A 27841-nucleotide genomic window follows, 5' to 3' on the forward strand; every position below is an offset into this window, starting at 1 on the left:
TCAGTGGGTCACAACACCTCAAAAGCTATGTATGTATGATCATGTAAGACAAGGATAAGCAAACTCTATTGTTGACGTTATATTTAAAGTTCTAGGTGAATTTCCTTTGGCGTATGCCACGTGGTTACTGTATATGTTTTTGGTACACTGGGTATTGTATATATGCCTACCTGATAAAGGGAAGGGAAAGAAAACTGAGGGTGTAAGATATCACAAGAAATGTTCTAACTGCCCTATTATGTAACTGCACCCCTTTTGCACAAAACCTTGTCAACAAAATTTAATTAATAAAAAAATAGTTATATTTGGCTTTTTAGAAAAACAAATATCACTGAAGAGGGAACCAATGAAGATTTGTCAGGAATTACACTAGAATTCTTTGATCTTATCCAACCTCTCTCTTTTTTGCTCTGTGTTCATCTTTTGCTCCTACTCATGGCTCCTTTTTTCACACCTCATTCACAAGGCTTGCTACACCCCAAACACCCCTAGAACAACTCCAAACACTTTGCATTCTTCCTTCAAAAATCCATTTCCTCCACAAAGCTACTTAATTAGATGGAAGTAAAGTGCTAATTTGCTGAGGAGGGAAGATCATTTGCATATCAATTTACATGCTTTTCTCCAAGTATTTATAATTAGAGAGCAATCAACAAGATTTGAAGGCTGATAGAAAGAAGAAATGATTCTGGTGGAGAATAAGGCACCCTTAAAAATGTAAAGGAAAGGGCAGGAGAGAGGAAGCCAGAGGACCTCAGGTCCCACAATTAATTTAACCTTTCCAAATATTTGTTGTTTTAGCCATGAAATGGGAATAACTGTGCTCACTTTAAATCTTTTATAAGTTACCAAGATTAAATTCACAGGGTCCAATTCTCAGAGACTTAAAGTCATAAAGACCCCAGTACAAAAATGTTCTCTCCATATCTGTCAATGAAGTCAGGAACTGTTCTGTTTGCTTTTACTTGCACCAGTTCTCTATAAACAGAAATAGTGTACTTATGCATGACATTTTTGCAAAATTTAATAAGAACAAAATATCTTAAACATCTGGCAAATGAAAAGAAAATAATAAACAATGTCTCCAATGAATATATTAGTAATTCACTTTAGTGTATTTTAATTATTTTCCTATTGAATATTATGACCCAAACTAGTAGAACCTTTTATGCTATTCCTTCATTTGTCGTTGTATCCTACTTATGCTGTAGAATATGGTATTATCTTAGCTCCTCAAATTTACCACTTTTCTGTATTTTTCTTGTTTTCTGTAAAAATTAGCCAATTAATAAACGAACACCAGGTATTTAAAATATAATGTTTTGTCACAAATTAATATTCAGATAAGTATTGCAGCCATTCAAGTTTGCTGTTAATTTTCTGTCACAGGTTTTATAGATTATTAAATTAGTATATTTGTTTACATTATAATTATCAATTAAGCATGCAGAACACTTCAGATTACTTAATATGGCTTATAACAATGTGTTAATATCATAAAACATTAAAATACTAATTTCCCTAATTTGAAATTAAAAACAAAAATAAACACTTCTAAGAATTTTAAGCTCAGAGGTATATAACACATTAAAGATAAAAACAAACACATGGGCTTGACAAGTAATTAAGTAGTGAAATATAACGAAGTTAGTTATACACACACACATACACACACATATATATACAATAGGATTTAAAAATAAGAGCAAATACTATTTCAAAAACAAGTAAGCACTTGTGTGCGATCAGGTCTACAATGAGTCTCTGAAGAAACTCTAAACTGGATACATTTAAATTTTAATACTAAATAGCAATTTTAAAGAATTTCTGTTGAATACAGAATTCAGGTTTAGTCTTTAAAAATATTTAAGCTCACAATTGTTAATTGAACACTCAGAGAGAGAGAGATAGGGAAAGACATGCCAATTCACTTAAATACCAAGATTTTACAGAAATTATTTCCAATAGCTATTGTAAAAGTTGATTTTCTAATTCATTTTAATTTGAAAGTATGACTCACATTTTAATCTCAGGGTATAGACCTTCTAGGTTCAAAGTTTTCTATTAGTTGAAAAACATCTGAAAATGGGCAATGCTAAAAATGTCTTATCAGGCCGGGAGAAATGTGCTGGCAGCCTGTGTCCTTGAGTCTGATAAATAACAAACAGGGGCCCCTGATAAACAAATGAGCATGCTAGTCTTACATATTTCCGGAGAGCAAGTAGGAAGATATTTATTTAAGATGAAAGCTTGCTTTGGAAGGAATATACTTCAGGGTATGGCTTGCACTTTTTAAAAAGTGGGCTTAAAAATAAATTTAATGCAAACAAAGCATTCTTAGAACTTTTAGAGTACTATGCACTTCACTCTTGTTGCATTTTCAGATTTAAAAGACCAGAAGATAAAAGGACAATAGATACCTGCTTCTGTGAAAAAAGACATCTGAAAAGACAAGAATTAGAAAGTTTAACTTTGTCCCTCAGAGGTATAGCTAGAAGCATGTCCATTTATAATAGTTATTGAAGGAGGGAATTACAATGTCCTGATTGCCAGAGATAGAGTTTAAATACTAGTACAGAAGCTAGCAGTTGTTTATTGTGTAGATATTGAAAAATAGTAGGAATGAAGATGGCAAAATAGCTTCAATGAAAAGAAACTTGATTCAACATTATTTGTTACTAAATATTTCACACAGGTTAATATATTTTGTGGCTGAAGATAAGAAAGTCCACTTGGATCTTTTACTATGATAAACATATTTCTCCTGTTACATCTTTTGTCTAATGAAGCAGAACTTTAAGGCATAATACATTTGTAAACAAAGTATTCCATTGATTGAGGTCATCACTAACCCAACCAACTGAAGGGAACTGGCAAGTGGTGTGCCCAAGAACATAATAGCACCATTTATTAGGGCCTTGGGAAACTGCATTCCCTTGAGTTATAAAACTTAAAGAAGAAAAGGTCAGGAGGGTGTTTTTCATGCATACAAATCAGTAATGATGACAGACATCATGCCTCTAAGTGGATTAATGGTGTAATTTTTCTTTGTAGAATGAACAGTTCCTCCAACCTGAAAGACAGTGGGCCTTGACCTTTGATCACAGTCACATCTCTCTTCTGACAGCCTGCCCTCCTACACAGATAGGGCCTGCATTCAGTTCTCCTCACACACTATCCTTTGTGACAAGTTTCTAGCATAAAAAGTCAAATTGGAAGTTTATTTTTTTCTCTGATTTTTCCAAATATCTTAGTGGTATCGTTTTGCTTATATAATTAAACAATCTCACTACAGGACCCCTACTCTTCTGAAGAACACCTTTAAGTAGGAAGAAGCATATAAGTTATGGAAAGAAAATAATTCTGATGGTGTAACTGTGCCTTTGTGTGGATTTTAAAACATAGGGAAACCTCTTGATTGAAGTCTAATCAGAAAATGTAAACAAATTTTAAATGTTATGCTGCTAAACACTGATTTGAGCAAGAACTCTTTAGTCCATTAATGGTATTTGCCTTAATGGATAATATGGGAATGTTGTATTTCTCTGTGGTGATCAAAGTAGAAATTCAGCTGACACCTATTGTTAAGAAATGCTTTGTCATCTTAATGAAGTATCTGGATACTTTTAAATCTTCTAGTAACAATAAAAAGAAAACCAGAACCTCGCTAGTAGAATATAAAATACATGGTGCAACAGTTTTCTCGTGGATGTGGTTTCCATGGCTTCACATATGTACAGAAAGCCTAAGAGATAGTTGACATTTATAGCAAAATTAACATGTTTACTACAGCTTACCTTGGTAGGCAGTTCATGCTTAAGAAAAAAAAGACGAGAAAATATATAGCAATATTTTAAATGAGCACATCTACAACTTTCATGGGCATATAAATCACAGAGGGGCTTGTTAAAAGGCAGACTGGATTAGTGCCCAGGATTCCATGTTTCTGCCCAATGCTGGCACTGTTACTCACTGGACAGCCAAGGAGCAATGATGTTCTATCTAATAGCCATCAGCTATTAGTTCATCCTGTGGCTGAACATTAATGTGTCAAGGAGGTAATATCTCCCCTACCATGTGGTTACTTTTATTCAATGTAAAGTATGTTTCTAATAATAACTAAAAATTCTAGTCTCAGATTGGCTGAAAATTTGTTCAGTCATCTAGAGTAATCAGACCATGCAGGGGAAATATTTGTACTTCAGATTTTACAAATTGAAAGAAAATTAAATTTTAAAATAACTTCCATCTTCATATCATTGTATATACTTGTATTGATAGGAACACCTAAAATAAGCAGTTATTCTGAACATTAAGTAGCATCATGCCACACTCTAATATATTTTAAGAGAAAAGTTTCTAGCTTTTATCAGCTAATGTTTTTGGAAAATTCTTGCTGATACATGTGTCCAGAATATATGAAAATGCCACTAGATGTTTTTAGTTACAGTTTTTTGAGTACAGACTGAAGTGAGAATTCTTTCTGACTTTGGTTTATCTGTCATAACACAGTTCTTCTTTTGATCTTACACTAAGTCAATAGTACTCTCTGACATTTAAATTCTCATCATAGCCTTAAAGAAATTCTATTTTGTGTCTTTGCTTCAAAGGGCTCAAATAGAAGTAACTTGTTTTTCAAGAAAGTTAGGCATCATAGCAATGCCAAAGCACTTTAAACTCAATCATGAACTTTTCTGTAGATTATTATATTATGCAGTTTACTAATATTAAAAGTACATGTGAATCATGAATATACAGAAACATGTTTACTATGGTCATGAGAATTGCTTTCTAGATTTCATAAGAAATGTATGAATTTTCTAGCTCATCATACAATAAAATTTATTCTGCATATGGATAAAATACAAACTTAAGATGATTTTTAAAAAATATCCTTAGGTTAATTGTTATATCATGGTCAAGGAATTTGCTATATAGTCACTGAATTTCATTATGACATTGAATTTGTTTTGATAAATTTTTTATGTTATTCTAAACATTCACAGTTTAACTTCTTACATTTACCAGATAGGCATTATCTCTAATCTTGGTCACTTAGGGCATAGAGACAAAGGGATCCCAGTTCTAGGCCAGCCTGGAGAAGAGGTAGGCAGAGCCTATGAGACCCTTTCAGAATAAATGGTTGTGGTGGCACAAACCTGCAACCCCCCAGCTACTAGGGAGGCAGCATCAGAGGATCACCAGTATTAGACCAACCCAGGCAGATTAACAAAACCATTTATCAAAATAAATAAGTTAATTAAAATAATTAAAAAACACAAAGGCTGGGAGCATAGATCTGGTGGTAGAGCACTAAACCAACATGCATAAAACCCTGGGTTCAATCCCCTTTCCCCTTTCAAGAGAGAGAGAGTGAGAGAAAGAGAGAGAAGGAGAGAGAGACAGACAGAGAGAGAGAGAGAGAAGAAGAGAGACTACTATTAACTACTATTAGGCAAGAGATTGCCTGTGAGGGTAGTAAAACAGGTAGCAAGCACAGTGATCCAAAGGAATTGTGTCCACAATGAAGTGAATAAAGTGGATGAAGAGTGACACTGAAGATGTGAGCAGACGCGCCTGAGGACAAGTGGAGCACCTACTGGAATATGAATGCAAAGGAGGGGAATGCTTTAAAATTCCAATGGAAATCACGCCCTAGTAGAAGAAATGTTCTTCTGAAATATTCAGTGCCAAATGCTAGAGGTAGATAGAGGTAGATAATGTACTTGTATAACACGATGGAGGGAAAAAAATAAATTTCTTTATAATCAAAATGTGCACAGCTCAAGTAAGGAGGCAGTCATTCTCCTGAAACCAATGTTTCATTCTGGTTTCTAGGTCAGGGACATAGAAATAGAAAGTGTGTCTGATCTTCATTTTAAAAATTACCTGACTCAGAGTCTTCATAATTTGATAGAGTAGTAAATGGCATATGTCAGGAATATTTAAAATCATGGTCCTCAAATTCCTTATCTGTTGTATTTATTCACAGCCAAGCAGAACTTCCATCCTCATGAACAGGGCTGAATCCTAACTTTGAATTCTCTGTCTGCAAAGAGGCTGACTCACCCCTTCACTTCCTGCTTCACTGTAAGGAACAGAAGGCCAAGTGTCTTGAGAATTCTGAAATGTCATGTTAAAATGCCTAACAACTTTCAGGTGATACATAGACAAGGCCCTGCAGGAGTAGTAGAGAGCAAGGGAGATTTATCCCTGAAGTACTTTTTTTTTATTGTAAAATCAGAAAAGATATTTTTATCAAGATTATTAGTTATCAGATTGTGTCCTTTGAAAAGCGTATTGGTGCAGGAAATGTTGTATATGTTCCAGACCAACAAAGTAACAGAAAATGGCAGGGAAGTCTTATGATCTCATATTAAGATGAAACCTCCTTGGAAAGTAAAGGAGCCTGGAGTCGTGACCGTGAGCCATCTGGATTGACGCTTCCCCCTGGAGCCACCCAAAATAAAAAATGAACCTTTCAGTTATCATATACCTCATGTTTTGATCTCTTGATTAAATATTACTTTTCATGAGTAATAGCACTCACAAAATGAAATCACTTTCAATTCAAACTAAAATTGCTTGATCAGGAAAACTACACCTATTTAGCATTTAGCACTTAAAATGTAATCACTTCTGATCTCCACAATAGTGTGTGTGTGTGTTTGTGTGTGTGTGTGTGTGTGTCTGTGTGTGTGCCAGTACTAGAACTTGAACTCCAGATCTAGGCACTACAGATCTAGATCCTTTAGCATTTTTTGCTCCAAGGTGGTGATTCATGTCTACTGGCCTTTTAGTTGTTAAATGGAGATAACGTCTCACAGCTTTCTTGTCTGGACTGGCTATGAACCATATCCTCAGATCTCAGCCTTCTCACTAACTAGTATTACAGATATGAACCACAGGAACACAAATGCAATAACATTTTTATATTGATTTTATTTACTCTTTGATTATGTGGTACCAAGGAATTGAACTTAGGGCCTTATGCATGTTAGGCAAGCACTCTACCAGCCACATTCCCAGCCCCTACAATAACTTTTGATGTGGTCCTTCTAAGTCATTTGGCCAATGAGAAAATGGAGTTCAAAACACCATTCCAGGGGCTGGGGGTATGGCCTAGTGGCAAGAGTGCTTGTCTCATATACATGAGGTCCTGGGTTCGATTCCCCAGCACCACATATACAGAAAACGGCCAGAAGTGGCACTGTGGCTCAAGTGGCAGAGTGCTAGCCTTGAGCAAAAAGAAGCCAGGGACAGTGCTCAGGCCCTGAGTCCAAGCCCCAGGACTGGCAAAAAAAACAAAACAAAACAAAAACAAACACCTTTCCAAGGGTTCATCTAGCAAGGTGCAAGGCAGGGATGAAAGCATAGCTCTACGAAGAGTCCTGCTCTCCCTTCTTAATTCAATACCTCATGCTATGCAGCCATCTCCTCACTCTAGATGATATTTGCAATACAGTCTCTTTGAAAAGACTTCACAATGAGATATCATCAGTGGACTCTTCTACTTACAGCACAGCAAATACCATCCTGATCAAGTCACCTGAAGACCAACCATATCTGACAGTGGCAGTACAGTTTTGTTTGAGCCTTTGCCTCTCATGATACAATCCACAGAGGCTTAAGGATAAACCCAGAACATCCCTGAATTAGACATTGTCAGGAAGCTCCTTCCAATCCAGAACAAATCCTGCATATATCAGCATCTTAGTCCAACTCCTATGACAGCAAGCTGAACATTAGCGTTGAAAATTCTCTGCTTTCTATCAAAGAAGTAGCAGATAATTCTGTGCTATCCTAAAACTGTGCCAAAACCTGAAGCTAAGAGATAAGAGACTTTCCAAGATTCAGTAGCATGAGTTTGAATCCTGCAAGCCAGACATTACCATGGCCATCAGCTTAAATACCTAGACCTTTAAAGCCTCAGTTATTCAGCTGGAGGGATGGGACTTAAGCTATCTAGTTAATGGAAATTTCCATTTCTTCAACTTTTCATGACCCTAACTCGAGAACATTGATTAAATACATTTATTAAAAAAGGATTAACAGGTAGTTTTATTGATATATTTATGTATATATGAATAATGTAATTATGTACTACTACAGAAATTTATTGTGCCTTTTAAATTTTTATTTTTCCATGTGAAAGAATGCTTGATTTGAGCCAGAGTGGATTTTCTCGAATATTGTTAGAAAGTTTTATTCTGATTCTAGAGATGCCTTACCAAATTACCAAAAACTAAGTGGGCTAAAGCCCACAAAGTTTATTATCCCATAATCTATTGACCAAATGTGAAAATTACAAGTGTGTGTAGAGTCACAATCTGCCTGAGAGAACAGGTGAAGCCTCTCTTCTATGAGTTTCTCTTACTGAGGTTTTCAAATACCCGTTGGCTGACTCCTTCTATAACTCCCGTCTCTATCTTTCTTTTCACTTGATGTTCTTCCTGTGATGTTATGATCTGTGTTAGCATGAGTGTTTCTGTGTTTTTGTATGTTTTCTCAATAATTTTAGTTTTTAATGGCCAACAATAATGACTTCATATCAACTTTAATTGCATCTGTAATGAAAGAATTTATTTGTAAAAAGTCCATGATCACAGGTATGGGGACGACTAGGATCTCGGGATCTTTGGGGAAAATGAAATTTAACCTCTAATAGAGGAAAAAATTGAAAATGACTTGTTTGTTCATTTGTTGGTTGGGGAAAGGGCATTGAACTCAGGGCCTAGGCTCGGACCCCAAGCCTCTCTGTGCTCAAAGCCAGTGCTCTACCATTTAAGCCACAGTACCACTTCTAGCTACTTGAAAACTATTTTATGAAATTTGATTTCCATTCAGTACTTTGGTGACATGAACTTACTATGTACTCTAAACTGTCCTTGAGCTTGAACTCCTTTGTCTCAGCCTCTGAATGCTGGGATTAAAGTATAATCCACTACACATAATATATTTGAAAATTTAAATTATTGTGTGTGGTTCTGGGAATGGTTCCCATGACCTCACACATGCTGGGTTGATGCTACATCCTCAACCCTCCAATTTGCCTCTCACTAATGTGTCTCACCAAAGAAACTGTGATTCTCTCTAAATATTTAGTATGTCAAATTGTACTATAGAGTCTACAGTGTATTCTACTAACAAATTCAGGGGTTATGAAGGGAGACAGAGTTTCTAAATGCAACAATTCTCTATAAGGAAATATTACATACCTTTTAGCCAGTTGTACATTGGAATTTGTGTGTTTATTTTTATTCACTTTGTTTTGATTACTTACTATAATATTTTCAGTACTAAAGCATATGAAATCATACTTTTGTTTAAATAATAAAAGAATTTGAATTATGAACACATGATTACCTTTTTCCTACATATCAGCAGTACCCAGTAAAATGCTTGACACAACAAATACTCATTACAATCTATTTCTTTGTTTAAATTATTCCTTAATGAACAATATCTCATTCATTACAAACACACTAATTTATTTTCTGCAATCTTTATGATTTTTGTAAATCAAAAATTTTATGAAGCCAGGCACACATGGCTCACTCCTATAATCTTAGCTATTCAGGAGGCTGAGATCTGAGGATCATGGTTCAAAGCCAGCCTGGACAGGAAAGTTTGTGAGACTCTTATCTCCAATGAACTATCCAGAAAAAGCCAGAAGTGGTGCTGTGACTCAACTGGTAGAGCACTAGCCTTGAACACAAAGAGGCTCAGGGACAGTGCCCAGAACCTGAGTTCAAGGCCAGGCTCTGCAAAAATAAATAATTGAATAAAAAATTATAAAAAATACTAAATTATGATCTACTAATTAAAATAAAGTAAGCTGGAAACCTTCCAGATTCATAAACCATATAAATTATCCTATTTCTAGTAGAGTTTTACCTGTATAACCTAACAATTATTTACAATTATGAAATGTCTTCCCTGGCCTAGCATGTGTGAAGCCCTATGTTCAAGTCCCAGCATATAAGTACATACCTAAATAAAAATTTAAATAATAAAACTGTTTAATATAGGTGTCAGTCACATGAGTATTTTTCAACTCAGTCATTAGTTATATATGTGCCTTGTTATATGATTGTAGTCTTTTCTGTCATTAAAAGAATGTTTTCCTAAGTGAAGTGACCCAGACCCAAAGAAACATAGACTCTATGGTTTCCCTCACTGGTAATGATTAGTACATGTCTAGGATAGTTCTAGCAGAAGATCATAATAGCTCAATAGCTAGGTACATATGAACACATAAGATGATGCTAAGTGAAATCAACACCAAGTTATGGAAATAAGTGGTTTACCATTGATGTTGTTATTTTCAATGTACCATTTGAAATTATGCCACTTTTCTTTTGTCTTTCTTCTCCAGGGTTTTACCCCTGATGTCACGGTTACTGATTTCGGTACCCTGGGTATTGTATGTATGTTTATTGGAACTAGGAGAAGGGAACATCAAAGGGTAAAAGGTAAACCAATGCAACAGCAATACTTAGAAAACTATATTCCATAATCCAACTGTACAACTCATGGGGAGGGGCGGGATAAGGGGAGGGGAGAAAGAAGGAAAAAACTGAGGGAGGAGGTAACAACTTTGATAAGAAATGTACTCACTGCCTTATGTATGAAACTGTAACCCATCTATACATCGTTTTGACAATAAGTAAATTAATAAAAATTAAAAGTAAGAAATAATATTTTCCTATTTAGTTCAGTATCTATTACATTCTTCACAAAAATGTGATGGTTATTGCAAGTTTGCATACATCTATTAGTAGCATTATGTGTTAAACTGAGATATGTGTATGTTAATTTGCAAACATGTAAGAGCCTATGTTGAATATCTCAGCCTGATACAAAACACTGCTAATGTGAAATTGAAGTTCTATAAATCCCCATCTACCTAATTAAGAATTTCTGCAATGTTGTCTCAGGCTCTCAGGCCATTATCCACTATCTCATCCACTATTATCTTCCCTCTTCTCTTTTCTCTTTTCCCAAGATTCAGAATGGCATGTTAGTTGGTTGGGAAAAAAAATTCTATTCAGTCTAATTTTCTGCCTCTTTACTCCCCATAATGATATATGCCAATAAATCTGGAATCCATCTTAACCTCTTCTTGGCATTAGCTTCCTAGAGGGCCAAAGCATGCACAGGGCTGGATAAATTTTAATTATAAAGTTAAAAGTAACTGATATCATAACACTAAAGTTAGACATTTGCAAATATAGAGCAATATGCGAAAATAAAATTAGGGACAACCAATATTCCAGCACACATAATTTAGGGTGGTATAATACTTTTTTCCGGAGGATGGTAGTACCCAATTTCATTTAATTTGGCTGAACACTTGCTAATACCTTCAAAGGTTTATTTTGTAAGACTGCCATATGCATAGCAATGCATCTGATAGAACAAAGACAAGAAAGGTCAGTTTTCTCTATAAGAAGTCTAAAACAAAACGTGATAAGGCTTTCTTTCAATCGTGTTCTCATGGTGCTTGTCTTTGAACTGCAAATAAAAATCCAAGCCTAAAGCGCATTCATTGATTCCAAGCTGAGTCATTAATGGGCAATACAGATCTTCTAAAGATCACAGAAGGATATTCAGCCCAATACTGTTCTTGTGGGTATAATTTGGTAAAAGCAAACTATTGAATACAAAACCACCAATAAGAACAGTATTCCAAAAGTCTCCTTATATGCTTTCTATCCTGTTTTATTTTATTTTACCTTTCAATGACTTTCCTTAAGTACCTATTCATGGGAATAGAAACAATGAAGTTTAGTGAACTGCTTCTTCAATGTTTAAAATGTGAAGATAAGCAAGTGGAGGGTGGTTACTGTAACTAAAACACTGTGAAAACAGTTTGGCAATTACCTTAATCTTTTAAAAATGAATGACAATAGTGTAAAAGAGATCCAATCTATGATGGGGCACTAGTGTGAAGGTGGAATGTGAATGGAGAGTACATAAAAGGGTGGCTATGGTCAAAACAATTTATGTACATGTGCAAAAATGGAATAATAAACCTAAGATGGACTTGAGAAGGGGAAAAAGAGGAGGAGGGAAAGTGGCAGAGAGACTGTTTGATCAAAGTCTGACGTCTACGTATATGGATATGTCAACATAAAACATCCTGGTAGAACTAATTGATGCTAAAACAATATGGAAATGGATGAATAAAAAACATAAATAATATACAATTGGAAGTAGAAATTAATTTGTATGTGAAATACTTTATCATACTTAGCTTCATCTTTTGGTAGCAAGTATAAATGATGTTGTCACACATTTGTGGTGCTTCTGTTCCAGTTAACATCTTTAATGTTATATAGAATATGATATATTTTACCAAAGTGCCTATTTTTTTATTACTTCTATGGCCTTTTGAAGCCTGCATACTAAAATGTTTTGGTGCTCTTTAAATGAACATTGCTATTTTTCAAAAAGAGACAAGCGTTAAAAGGAAAGTTCCCAACAAGCAGTGAGAAGTTAAGGATGCTACCCAGTTAGCAAGTGGACTTATCTGCATTTGATCTAATGATAGGAGGATAATACATCTGCAGTCTCACTCTACATCTCTTTTAACATAAGAAAATAAACCTCTGCTGTGTCTAACTCTAAATCAATATTTCATCCCTGGATTTTAGTTCTACAGAAGTCTTTCTCTTTCTCACTTCATTAATTGTTTTCCATAGTAGAATACAAACACGCCTTAAACTTGAAAAGAACATCCTCTATGTACTTGCTTATGTCATTTCTGTGATATCCTGAGTAGAAACCTTCCAATTATTTACTGATTAGACTTAAAAATCTCCCCCTTCTCACCTCACAATTTTTTTCTCTTATTTGCACCCCCACTCCACATACACAAGAAATAATTTCTTGTTTTCAAACCAAAATCATAAATTTTCTTATCTTACCACATACTAGCTCTGTTAGTAGCAATATTTGACTCGTGACCATTCATGTTTTTGCAGAAACACTTTCTTCTTTGACTTTTCTGAAATCACATATTCCTGCTCCCTTATTGTATATGTCTCTTCAGTAACCTTTGCTTCTTTTTCTTTTTCTTTTTATGGCCTTCTTTTCTCTATCCATACTTTGTCCTAGGGCCAGTTAGTCAAATATCTGTATGTGAGGACTCACAAATCTATGCTCTATATCTTCCCATTTACTTGCATTTCAATCTCATAAAATATTAGCAGTTTCAAAAACTATGCATCACCACCTGGATGTTTTCGGTTCATGCCTGTTCTTAGCTATTTAGTCTGAGGCCATCTTGGGCAGAAGAGCCCAAGGCATGGTGGCACATGCCAGTCATCCCCAAAATGGTAGGAAGCCTACTAGGAAATCGTAGTCCAGGCATGTGTCTGGACAAGAAATGAGACACATCCAGGCACCAGTGAGTGCCTCCCTCTTGTAACTTAGCTATTCAAGAGGCTGAGAATCAGAGTTCAAGGTCAGTCTTACCTCTAATTAACAATGAGATTCTTATCTCAGATTAACAACCCAAAAGGCGGAAGTAGAGCTATGACTCAGGTGGTAGAGTGCTAACTTGAACAAAAAAGCTGAAGGACAGTGCCTAGGCCCTGAGTTCAAATCCTAGGACTGGTGTGGATGCTCATACACACACACACACACACACACACACACACACACACAGAATGAGATTCTATCTTAAAAATAAACAGAAATGAACAAGGGCTACAGCTTAGCTCTACAGTGCCTGTCTAACAAACATAGACCCTGAGTCCAAACTTCAGTGTCAAAAAATTACATTTTAATATGCAAATATTGTGTTCCTGTTATGTAAGGATGCTGTTAAGGCACAAAAGTAGTGCGCAGAATATGTCCAGTTGAATATTTTGTCGAAAACTCAGATATAATAGGTCCAAGGAGTACTCGATTTATTTTCTTATGCCAATTCATGAAAGAACTATAGTTGATCAGAGCACTGGGTAACTTATTTCTGTCTGCCACATCTTGTTCATTCCCATACAAAGGAATTCTCATATGCTTTTCCTGTGCCTTTTTGAAGATTTTATTGACATGAATGAATATATATTTAAATAGTAGAAGGTTGTGTTTACTTCATAAACCAACTAAGGAAATGTAGATTAAAAGATCTACTGATTGTTAAAATAGCAATTGTCATTCCTTTTGTTGCCATGTTAAAAAAGAGAATTTTTCTGTGAAATAAATATTTTCTACACTTTATATGTTTTCACAAGCTATAGCATCTATACAAAAATATTTTAACAGACACATGTTTGTACATGTGTAGTAGCACAGGCACACTCATGGGCAAAGTTGAACACTTATGATCCAGTGACTAATTTTCACTACCATAATCCAGGAGGCCTGTGCCACTACAAAACCCTGCCCAACAATGCCTTAACATTTCTCAGGGCTCCGGTAGGAAGATTTCATTTTCCAGGACAATACATCACCAGTCTTGTATCAGAAGAATATTTATGTAACAGTAAATGTTAAAATATAGCAAGTATAAAAGTAGAATTATCATAAATTAGTAAATAACATCTATATTTACTGTATTGTGATTATGATCACTCCAAATTTTACTTAAAAAGTTTTAATTTGCCAGATTCTGAAACCAAGAAACCTATGTATGAGTGTTTCTTCTTTTCATTGGTGTGTTTCTTTTTAGAGGAATTTGTGTACCTCTTCCTTAAATTAGGATAGATAAATCTATACTTTAATGTTTTCCCCAGTCTTTATCACATTCATTTCCATTTTCTTTTTGATAAAGGAATGAGAAAGATGAATATTTAATAGATGAAAATGGAGTTTGGGAAATTGATTCTTAAAGACAATATTTAGCAAGTGTCTAGAATTAGAATTAAAATTACCTTCTCTTTCTGAAGGTATTATTTCCAAGAACCAAATATAAGTCCTGTGGAGCTTCAGGCTGATATTAGTTACCACTGAGCAACAAAGGCACAGAAAGATGCAAGGATGCTATAATGACATTCAAGAATCCTAAAGTATCTAGCTTTCAGAGCTTTAAAGAGGTTGGCCAAACAGTTAGATACGTTTTTGATTTTTGTTTTTTGTCTATAAAGGGCTGTGATCATATGCCTAAAGGAATTGGTTATTTTCCTCATTCCATTAACAGTCAATCTAACAACAAAAATATTTAGTTATTATTTTAGCAATAAAGTATTCCAGTGTCTGACACTTGTCAGCAGTCTGTTCTTTGGCTATCACAATCATCTCAAAGTCTTTGTATCTATACTCATTGTTAAAGCTTTCTATTGTTTGTTTTGGTTTTTGTTTTATAACATGACACATCTCATTTATCTTTATAGGGGAAATGTGCCCATTGGAATGAAAATTAACTGTGACTCATATAAGAAGAAGACATAAAGCTGGGAATCTGTTCACATCATCACAGATGGGTGATACTCAAATTCTACAATATCATGTACCTAAATAATTCTCCCTGCCCCAGGAATTACTGGCCTCCAATCAGAAACTAATGAGTGAAAGATCTGATTGGCTGATAGCAAACAGGTTGTTTGGCCCCTTGGGTATAGATAAATAGCCAATTTCCTACTCAGATTACATATAAATATTATGAAACACATGGCTTTCTTTCCTTAGTTATAAATGTAAAGTTATATTTTACACAATGGATAAATATATTTATTTAAAGAGAACAACAAAACCAGATATGTTCAGCTACTTAAGCCCAGGGTAGACAGGCTCCTCTAAGAATCATGCACAATGAAATGTTCAGTTACTTTGTTTTGTTTTTGCTTTATCTGTTTCATGTGGTGCTGAGGAATCCAACCCAGGGCATGTTAGGCAAGCACTCTACCACCAAGCTACATTCCCAGTCCAGTTACTTTGTTATTTACAAAGAATTACCAGTGTTTAGCAATTCAAAGCTTTGTTAATGTCATTTCTTTCTCAATCTTCTTCTTCTTCCAGACAGCCTAATTTCTATTAAAAACTCTGGAATACTTTCAGTCACCTGAATTGAAAACTCAAAAGGCTCTTTTGTCTTCTTGTTCATATTCCTACTTCAAAAAAAAATCTTCCCATTCAGTTATTCTTTAAAGAACCCTCTGCTCTTTCCCATGCTTGGATTATGGCTTCCTGCCCATGGCTAAAGTGTGTTTGATATATCTGAGCTTTCCTAGGAACAAGGCATACCAGGAAGGACACAACTTACACAGAAGAACTTCTCAGCTCAGAATGTACCTCTTTAGGACATTCTGGAATGACCTGGGACAACATATTAAATATTTTTGAGCCTCAGTTCTATCCCCTGCAAAGTGAGAAATAATGAATTCTACAAATTGTATAAGAAATGTACCCACTGCCTTACATATGAAACTGTAACCCCTCTGTACATCAATTTGGCAATAAATAAGTAATTATTAAGAAAAAAAGATATTTTTAAATGAAGATTTGGTATAAATCTTCACAATATCTTCTCTAGCTCAACTGGCATGTGTGACAAAGAGTGTTACAAGTTATATACCACTTTTATTGTAAAATTTTTACAATGTTCCACTCTTATTCTAGAATCACATTCTAGTCTCATCTATTCTTATAAAAATGCCGTTTTGTGTTCATATGCACATTCAATATCCAGGTCAAAAACTAACTCTTCCAAATTCCCTTCCAGATAAATATTTACAACACAACAGAAGTGTGCCCAGTACTTTGTAATACTGAAATGACAGCAATAATGCAATAACATTACTAACTTAGCTCTGAAAGAGAGAACCATCTAATTCACTTGTAATATATGTTTCCACCAACCATAAGTAATTAAACAAAATTGTAAATAGATGAAATCCAATTCTGCCCCATTTCCCTAGCTGTCGATGTCCCATGCATTTGAATATAAAAGTAGCAGTGCTTTGAAAGATGATCAGGAAGTGGCTATATTTGCTAAAGGGGCAAGGAAAGTACTAGGAGAAATAAAATTATGATACCAAGTTAGAATATCTTTGAGCCTACTCAGGTGGAATCAGATGAGAAAGAAGATTCCAGATCTGAGAGAAGGCAGTCTCCATAATCCTCAGTCTTGGAGACAGGCTAGATCTAGAAACTCCTGTAACTACATGGAGCAGAATTATAGGACAAGTGTGCTGTATAACCTCAGGATTTAACATAACTAAATAATAGAAAAGTGGGAGAACAGGTCAACTTGTGTGAGTGAATTTAATCCCTAGTTCAAGAGATCAGTGACGAGAGAGGACGTAGAGATATGATTTGGGGGGGTGGCAATCTCTAATAACCCAGGGAACAGAAGTATGAGTAGACAAAGGTGACCATTTTACTAAATTATGAGTGGAAATAGTAAGGCACAGTACTGGCAGTAATAGTAGGATGGTAGTAATACTTTCTAGAATGCTTCAAATCTGGTAGCATTTATGAAATCTATTCATTGTCATCGAGCTAAGTTGAACATTCTACAATGGAGCCCATGGCCCAAAGGGCCTGATCAACCTAGTTCAGTTTCTGTATTTCCTGGATTTATCATAGGAAGGTGGATTTTTAAACAGGCTGAGGGAACTATCAAGGGAGTGACCTATATTCTTCCTTTTGTTGTGCATGTAACACTCAACTAGTGCCTTTATGTGAAATTATCATTATTTCCTACACAAATGGGTTAAAACTCTCATATAAACGCACAATTTTTCACATGGATTTTTAATTACATGTGGACATTGTTTCAATTATTGATGCATATGTTGTACTTTTCTCACTAAATAACTTCAATTTAATATGTAAAATATACAAAAATTTCTTATTTTCCACGTAGTCTGAAAATACGCATCACATATAGAAGGTTTTCAATAAATATTTGGAGAATGGGTGAATACATAGCAATGCACAGACATTTTTCATAAAGGATTGATATGGGTGTCACTTCAATATTGGTGTCTGTTTAATAACTTTACTTTTCCCTCCTGGTCCAATTTGGTCACAGGGTATTCTGAAGATTAATGAATAAAATATTTATGAGTTCTTTTAGAAAGGCAAATGAAAGATCAACATAATATTTCTCCTCTGCATAATAAAGCATGAGAATTCCTAATATCCCTTAGGCAGATTCGCCCTAAAATTCTTTATTTCATTTTGTTTGAAATATTCTTTTGATTTATTAATGTGGATTTAAAGAGTATTGGCCAAGCAGAGCATGGGAATTACTGCATCAAAGTAGATCCTTGACCATTTCTTAAGCTTTTACATCACCAAACTGCATAGACAGCACTTTGTAAAAATTATATTTTAAAGTAAATGTAATTACTTGAATGTCAGTGTCATGAAGTAAACACTAGCAACTGGGTTTTGAAACTAGTTGTGATTCATGTTTATTCACTTAGCCTCAAAAAATGCATTTTGATGCTTACTTTACTGAGCTTACATTTTTTAAAGGTGAGTTTACACAGTTGCATTCACACTCGTAAAATTTGTACAAATGATACATCAAAATACTCTGAAAATAATGAACTTTTACCCAGGGAAGAACAGTACTTGCACTAATGTACAGGAATACTTTGCCCCACTTATGGGTGTTTTATCTAGCATGCTCCAGATCCTGGCTTTAAGCAGTATAAGTGCTACAAATTTAACTTCCACATTATTACTAGGATGTTAGCAATTCTACTTCCATTGAATATGTGAATTAATTGAAGCTTAGAGATATTGCATAGTAACAGGAGGCTACAATGGACATAAGGAGCAGACTTAGATTCAGTAATTAGATTCTGATGACAAAGCTATTGCTCTAAGATAGAAAAACAATGAACTAAACAGTAATCTATAATAGGTACAAAAAACACTAAGTAAAAAATCCATCCTTTACTTCTATTACTAATAAGCTATCTACTTATCTAATAAAGAAACAACCTGGCACTTAGAATAAATAAATGACACACAATTTTGATTAAAATTTTGGGGTAATAGGGCTTAAATTTAACAACATACACACACATATGTCTACTATTACTGTTATTAGGTACAAGAAAAAATAAACAGAAATGAAATAATGAATATAATAATTGAAATATAACACTCTCCAAATTGGCACTGGTAGTTTAAAAGGAGGCAATAATACAAAGTAATTAAGAAAACAGTGTATTTTTTATAATTTTATGGTAATGTTACTTAATTTTATATGCTAATTCATAGCATAATTTTATATGTTAATTCATTTCTTTCAGTTCTTTAGAACAGCCCCCTGCAATTTACTATTTCTATGATAAGTGAGGTTCAAGGACATTAACTTACTTGCCTCAAGGAGTAGTACTAGAAGATTTGTAAATGGAATTCAGATACTCTTCTCTAACCACTATTTAAACTATTAGTTTATTTTTATATGATAAGAAACTAGGAGTATTTAGAAAACCAGATATTTACCAACAATATTTATTGATCTACATAGATTGATTTACCCATAAATTTACCTTCTCACAATTCTCACCATAAACTCTTAACAATACAAACTGGTTTTCCTGTATCTTGTCATTTTCTAGAAGTTATTGCTCTTTGCTAAAATGCTCATATTTATTGGTCCCTTTGATTTATTTCTATAAGGTCTCTATAATGTAGATGCAACACATTCATTTAATAAGTTTTCATTGCTAGTCTTCTGTTAGTGTTTCTTTTGGCTGATAAATTTTAAAAGCCAGTCAAAAAAATCTAAGGGGTTATATTAATGTACTCTTAAAAATAAAATAAAAATCTGGGAAGAAAACTTAGGGAAATCAGTAGCAGAAATGTGCTTATCCTATAGAAATGTCACAATGAAATCCCATTGTACAATTATGATATGCCAGTATAAAAGAGAAAAAGTTAAGGTACTTATCCTTACAGATTTATATTTCGTAGTCATATCAACACTTTGAAGACACATTTTTGCATTTTAAGATGGAAGGAAATATTTCGACCTTTTTTTTCCAATAGAAAAGTTTTAAAATTGTCTAAAAACAAGGTGTCTATGGAAAGCATGTTTCATTGCAAATGCTATTTTCCCTGTAAATAATAATTACTTTAAATAGAAATTCCATCCCTTCATCCAATTTAAATAAATTCCAATTATTTAATCTTCTCATGTATAAAGACAGTAAGATGGAATGTTCTATGTTAAACAATGGAAATTTTCAGATGATATCGATTTTTCATATTCAGTTTCTAATTGAAGCCTGCTGTGTCATAGAAGATGGAGAGGTTTGAGCTACACATCCATGTCCTTTCATTTTCATTAAATTACTCACACAGAAACATAATAAATGGAACACTCATGAATTCATTGCAAACGATGAAATGTCTTATACAAATATATCTGTCATATTTGATTATACTATGGACCCCAAAATATATCTTGCTTGGTAGTGTCAAGAATAAAACTATCAGTTATAAAATTTATATTAACAAATCTTGTGAAATGTTACCCATTTTTCAACAAAATACTCAAAGTTGTATAAAACCTCTCTAAATATATGGCATAAGCTAAACTCAGGAGAGTTCACTGATTTAATCAGATATGTTGCAATAGATTTCCACACAACAGACCAAACCAAAGTGGAGTTACGTATACTATATGCCAAAATAAAACATTAAGTCTCGGTTTTTGTTTTTTATTTTATTTTGCTTGTTTTTCCCTAAAAACTAGCTACTCCATTCTTCTGAGTGCATTAAAGAAGAAAGTCATCCCTTGTTTTGAAGCAAGCTGCTGTTAACTTGCTTTAACCCCCCTACTATGTGTCCTTTTTATTTTATTTTATTTATTTTTACATAACTCAGTGTTGGGGTATTGCTAGGGGATATTCATTTTATTTTGCAGAAGGAAAACAAGTGTGATTCATGCATTTCTCCTCTCCCCCTTTCCCACCAAAAGCAAATCATTTCTATCAGGGAATTTGTTTTAATTTTCTCTTTTAACAAGTTCATTTCTATCACAGACTATTATGGAAACTAGGAATTTTAACAAGAATTTGAATGAAGGCACAGAATAAAATTTAAGAAATGCCAAGATTATCAGTAATCAAAGTTTGAATATAATTTTGGTGACAGTAAAGATGGAACCTGTTAAAACTTCTCTCTGGTCTTTTCATGTTTTATGATCTCATTTTGTAAGGAAAGTGTAAAGTTGTCTTCATGTTCCAAACCTGAAGGTTGTGTATGCATATCTACAAAGCAAACAAAGGAAGGACAACTGCAATTGTTTTTACTATGTTTTATAGTTATCTTCTGCTGTGTGGGTATAAGATGAGGTAAAGTGTTTCAAAATACCTTTATTGTTTATAAAATTGCATGTGTCTCTCTGTGTGTGTCTGTTTGTGTGCCAAAGTCTTCTATTTATGCTCATTTTAATTGAAATTAAGAATGTTACTTACCAGTAATTAAAATGGATAGTCAACAATCAGGGAGGCTTGCAGTGCTAGTAAAACATAGCAGGTGTCTGGTCATATTTTATTTCTCTGTGATTCTATTCTCGTTGACTTGAAAGGTAAGTGATTGAATAGTAACACAATGGTTCCTTGTGACCCCATAATGTAGGAGCGAACTCCTTTCTGTGAGTTGTGTATATGAGATGCTCATCTCTAATTTAAAATGGTCAAATAATGAAAGAGAAATTTGAACTTTTCTGGGCTGTGATTTATTACTTCAAATAATATTTTAATAGTTTCTAATGAGGAGGGCATTAAAATTTAAACACAAAAGCCTCACTTCTCTATGAATATTCTTTCTTCTTTTGTCAAAGAATAGGAATTCTTCTAATCCACTGAAAATTTTACTATTTAATCAAATGCACAGCTAAGCTTTTACCTGCTAGAGATCTTTTTTAACAAATAATTGAGACTAGGTTATTTTAAATTTCCAAGCTAGTTTGATAATAGAGTGGAAGTAGAAACATTAAATAGGTCTTCAGGATATATTTGGAGGAATCAGAGGACCTACTGATTAGAACCAGAGATAATATGATTAAAATACCTTCTTGTAAATACAGGAAAGTCATTCCTTCATTATGAACACTTATATTGCACCACACAGGAAACTAGGCACAGAGGCTTCAAAAGAGGACAATATATCTTTCTTACATCTGTTGGGCATAGACTATGAAGACCAGCAAAAGCACCACAGTTGTAGTTCAACATGAAATTATCTGCAGAGTGCATAAGTAATTGACCTGATTTATAGTGTTGAACAGACTCATTAAATACACAAAAGGCTAAAACTTGTCTGAAAATTCTAGTGTGTATCGTAACGTGACATATTAATATAGGAGCCGGTAGTTGCAATAATGGGAACGTTCTGTGCTAAGATCGATGAGTGATGAGGGATGACATACCAAGGATGTATTGATGGCTTATGGGAATAGAAAATAGATGCATACAACTTTGGACAGGTAAGCAGGATCCAGAGCATGGAGGGTTTTGCAAGTACCACTAATGAGCTCAAATAATACTTAGTAAATGATGAGAAGCCATGATGTGAGAAGAACACATTAGAAGGACTTAGAGAGATGTTAGAAATAGCAGGTTGGTAGAAGTTATGTTCTTCTTGAACAATATTTGGAAGTAGACAATGGAAAGAACCTCAGGTTTTACCTAAGCCATCCATCTGAGAATAAAAAGAAGAGAGCCATTAAAAATATATTGATATTGTAGAATGGAGCGTGGTGCTTGTTTAGAAGAAAGAAACTGGAAATGGAAGACAGTTTACACAATTTAAAACACTAATATTCCTATTGCAATTCAAGTGACAGAGTTACTGATTTGTGGCATATACCTATATTATACACATGGCATTATATAGCAGCACAAAAGAAGATAGTAATAACTGTCATTAAGCCACTAGCAGGACAATGAACATGTTAGGATTAATAAACACAGACCTACTGGACACACTGGGAATGATTTCTGAGCTTTAGGTATTCCATTTAAATTTTACTTTGAGGTATATGCACCTCATTCCATTCTCTTGAGTTAAGATTGCTCGAAACTCATTGAACTTATAATAAATAAAACTATCATAAAGCTCCAAACTCATTGTCAACTCATGATAACTGCTCAAAGAACACAGACAGCCTTTGGGCAAGAAGCTAGAGGAAATACCGTTTAATTATGCAGAAACAGACAGTTACAATGGTTTCACAGGGGCACTTCCACACACCTAGGAGCAGGAAATGGTGTGAATATCCAATAGAGAATGAACAGTACGTAGAAAACTGGTTTGAAAATATGGGGCTCATGTATGGGAAGTTTAGAACATTATCTGGATGGCAGTGTGTGCAAGCATGAAAGTAAGTGGGACACGGTGATAGAAAGAGAAAAAGAAAATCCTCCTGTATGAAAGAAGAAACATAGGTTTCTCCTTTAATTGGGTAGTACATGGATATACAGTAAGAGTTAGTTCATTCCTTCTAGTCACACTAATGGAGATAAAAGTTGGTTCCCCAGTTAGATTTATAACAAGTGAAGATAAAATCTGTATGGAGATAAGGAACATTAACACTTTTGATAGAAAGACCAAAGACCATAAAACAAGGAACTTACAACTGGAAAAGTGTTCTTCTATTCACTAATCATGTAGCTGATAAACAGCTATCCCAGAGGGCAATTAAGATGCTAACTCAACCAGAAAAAAACTTTTATGAGTGCAATTCATTGTTTCCTTTTATAGCTCAAACATGAAGAGAGGATGTGGGAGCTCTGAGCACTATGATCTTACATAGTGGCAAATGACTATGATACTGATAATGATAGGTCTTGCTTCATGGCATAAGGACTTTGCTGATAATTCCATTTCTTTATGGACCATAGTAGGGGAGTCAAGAAATTCATAAACACTGAGGTCTCATGAATTGACTCAAGGGAATATTGCCAATGCCACACTTCCAGGCTATAATTCTTCTTCTTTTATGACTGAAATCCCCTTAATTTCCTGAGTCCTTTTATAGTAGAAACGGCCAAATAAATTATCTTTCTAAACATATAGTGACTTGGGAAAATACTTACACTCTCATATGAAATATCAAAGAAAATGAACATTCATGCAAGGCACTAATATATCAATATTTTAGTACATGGGTCATATTGCTGTTATATTTATTTTTGTAAAAATCACAGCATATTTTTAATAGAAAGAATAAATATTACATAAAATTTCCAAAATGTCTTGATATTTCATTTGTAAACATAATAAACAATAATATACAGTTTTAATAAGCAATATTATTCAAAGAATGGTCATACAAGTTAAGTTCCCTACAGCACATTAAGAAAAATACTCTTATGTAAGTTTCTTGGTAAAAGCTATACAGTTAGCAATAAATAAAAAATCAATAGACATGAAGCTGTAACTATTTGTTAGAATTTTCCAGTTTTTTCCTTTTTAAGGTGTAACTTGAAAAGCATTTCGGAATAAAAAGTTTCATACTCAAAATTCTACAACTCTATGTCCCATACACAATGCATAAAATGATCGGCTAATTTTATCAATAGTTTACCTTTCTCTGTCCTTTATTTACTTCACAATATCACTTGCAATCTCACAAAAGCACAACAGAGGAAGAAAAAGAATATAAACAGATGTGCTTCCTGACACCCTGTTACCATCTCACTTGTAAGTGTTAATTCTGTCAAAGCAGCTCTGTCTCTCTAGAGAAGAAATTCATATACCTTACCTGGTACTTATCTGTCTTCGATAGTCTATGTAAGTTTCTACAAAATTATTTCAGGGGATAAATTGTAGATTCATACAAGAGTTGAAGAGATGCAAATATTTCCAAGTAAATTTAGATATTATTAAGATCCTTATGTATAGAAAAGAACACTACTGTATGGACATATCAGTAGGAATCTTACAATGTAAGAGTATTAAGATTGTCATAATGTCATTCAAATAACTTTTCCTAAAATTATCAGTTGTGTCTTATAAACATAAATAAGGCATCCATTCAGAAAATAAAGATTACATGAAAATATAATAATAAAATAACTTTTATAATATAATAAAATTATTATGTATAGGATTGTAATGCCATATACATAATTAGAAAACAATTTAAAGAGAGTACACATTTTAGTTTTTACAAGTAACATTGTCTTAATATCCAAAAGTTTTCTTCAACATGCCTATATTGGTAATTTTCTAGCTTATCTCTCATCTGGAAATATGTTGAAAAAGTATTTTCATGTTGAAGTTATAAATGCATTTTTCTCCTAAAAACAACACTCACTTTTATCCTAGGTTAAAAACAAAATAATAGAACAAGTAAATTAATATTTATATGCAAAATAGCCATTTAAATTAATGTAGATATAAAATACTTGGAATTTCTTGGTGCTTTTTGTTTTTAGAATCAAAAGACAAAAAGTGTCATTTGTTTCCCAATACAAAATTGGTGCCTTAAACTGCAATCATTTTCTTCTTCACAGTTTCTTTTTTTTTAATTTTTTTTGCCAGTCCTGGGCTTGAACTCAGGGAATGAGCACTGTCCCTGGATTTTTTTTTTTTTTCCTCAAGGCTATCATTCTGCCACTTGAGCCACAGCGCCATCTCTGGCCTTTTCTATATATGTGGTGCTGAGGAACTGAACCCAGGGCTTCACGCATATGAGGCAAACACTCTTGCTACTAGGCCATATTCCCAGCTCTTATCTTCACAGTTTCTATAAAGATACTAAATCTCTTAAATGGAAAAAAAAATCAAATATCCCTTTTATCTTGCGATGGCATTACAAATTATATTTTAAATCCTTTTTGAAAGAATAGAAAAATAATAATGATAAGAGAAAAAAATTCAAATCTGAGAATAAAAACTGTTACCATTTTACAGTTTCCATTTAGTCTAATACTCACTAAAAGCCTATGAACTGAAAATATTGCCAAAGTACTGAGCTATTTTCTAAATTAGGTAATAATATAGTCTGTTGACAGTAGATTTAATAAGAGCACCTTTCTATTTGTTTTGTTTTGTCAGTTGTGGGCTTGAACTCAGGGCCTGGGTGTGGCCTGGGAACTGTCCCTGAACCTCTTTGAGCTCCAGGCTAGCACTTTATCACTTGACCCAGGGCACCATTTCTATATGTCTGATATCAAGTACACAGCAGCTTACAAAGACTTAATGGGAAAAGAAAATGTAATGCAAAATGACAGATATAGTTTTGATGTTGATTACTTGGTTGAAGAATAGGATTTACATTGCATTATTTGAATAAAACAAATTAACAACATTTTAAACATAATTATCAGGAATTTAAATGTAATCTTGTGTCTAAAATTTTCATTAGCAGTATAGATCTAAAATACATTGCATTCTGCCATAGTTTATACATCAGTACATTTTCTAGGCTTAAACTAGGAAATGATCATGGAGGTATGTGAATGTTGGTTAATGTTGAGCCTTAAAAAATGATTGATTTTGTTATGTCATTCATATAACACCAGAAATCCAAAACCATCATGACAAAGAGAAAATGTATCAGGAAGTTTAATCGAACTAAGAACATTTTTCAGCCTCTCATTGGTCTGTATATTTCCCATACTGCCATACTTAATGATAGTTGTAATATCTTTGGGATTCCATGGATTAAAAATATAACCTAGTTAGGAACTATTGGTTTAGAAAAGTGTTCATAAAGTTAGCTTTAGTATCATACCTTTACTGTTAAATAAATATATTACAAATTGACCCCAGAGAATTTAATAATTTATGCAATACTACTTAGAAACACATAAACTGATCTTTAAATGGTTATTCATACCGTCATAAATCCATCCAGCAAACCTGAATCGGGTTTCGGAGGTGCCTGCAAACGTTCCATTGACCACTTTTCGATGATGGAGGATACTTGGATATTTTCTGTATTTAATATTCTGAACCCTGTCATATTAACACCGCTGTATCTGTAGGGTTCTACATCAAGGGCGAATAGGTCCTGAAAAATAATTTCTTTATGTTATTACAGAGAGACTTGATTCATATACAAATATTGAATCAGTCACTTGCTCTTACTTCTCTTAAAATAGTAATATCATTGTTTCTTAAACACATTCACAAGGTTCCAATAGAATGTCCTCATTTTTCTACTATGTGATAAGTATGGCCCATACAGAGATGTGTAGGAAGATATCATATGCAAGTATAAGCATTGTAATAAGTTCTTCCTGTTACTTACATTTAACATTTGTGTAAGCTTTCATCCCCATGTTAAGGATAAATTGCTTTTGTATTATGTGCAGCACCATTTTACTACAAACTAACATATTTTTTCCTATGTCTTGCTTACTTAAGCCTATATTGTCAGTTTGTTTTTGTTTTGTTTGGTCTGAGGTTTTTATTTCTTTACATTTAAAACACAGATTATGAAATATGGCTTTTAATGAATAATAACTAAGGAAAGAGGAGAGAAAAAGTTAAAATTAAAAAAAAAAGAACACTAACCCTGTTGGTTCTAGATCCCAGACCTCCTTTGCCTCTCAGGAACTTTGGCCTAACAATTACTTTATGTCTGTTAAAATTCTTCATTCCTTTGCAATGAATGCTCTGCCCTTTATTTTCCCAGGAGATGAGAGGATGAAGCTATGGAAAGAGCTAGATGTCATCACGAGGATATGTGGCCAATGGGGCTTCTATCCTTTGTAGATGACATTATCTCACTCTCAGATCTTACAGACCACATTGAGAACCAGGGCAAGACAAAGGCCAGTGCCCTGGGCACAGCTTGTCTAGACGAGACAGCAGGAATAAAACTCCATGGAAAGCAAATGGCATTGGTCTGAGTCACACTCAGTGCTGTCAGAGGACATTTTAGCTTTTTTTTTTTAAATTTAAT

General features: G+C 33.9%; 1 protein-coding gene across 3 annotated transcripts in view; it reads right to left on the minus strand.

Annotated features, from left to right (window-relative positions):
• The window catches only part of Grik2 (glutamate ionotropic receptor kainate type subunit 2), a 533318-nt gene that overhangs the window by 254940 nt on the left and 250537 nt on the right, over nt 1-27841 (minus strand). For all 3 annotated transcript variants that reach the window (XM_048353764.1, XM_048353765.1, XM_048353766.1), the window contains exon 7: nt 26771-26944. In XM_048353764.1, coding sequence (XP_048209721.1) covers nt 26771-26944 — 174 coding nt within the window. The remainder of the gene's footprint in view (nt 1-26770; nt 26945-27841) is intronic.

Source organism: Perognathus longimembris, chromosome 9, assembly GCF_023159225.1.
Source record: "Perognathus longimembris pacificus isolate PPM17 chromosome 9, ASM2315922v1, whole genome shotgun sequence".
Taxonomy (NCBI): Eukaryota; Metazoa; Chordata; class Mammalia; order Rodentia; family Heteromyidae; genus Perognathus; species Perognathus longimembris.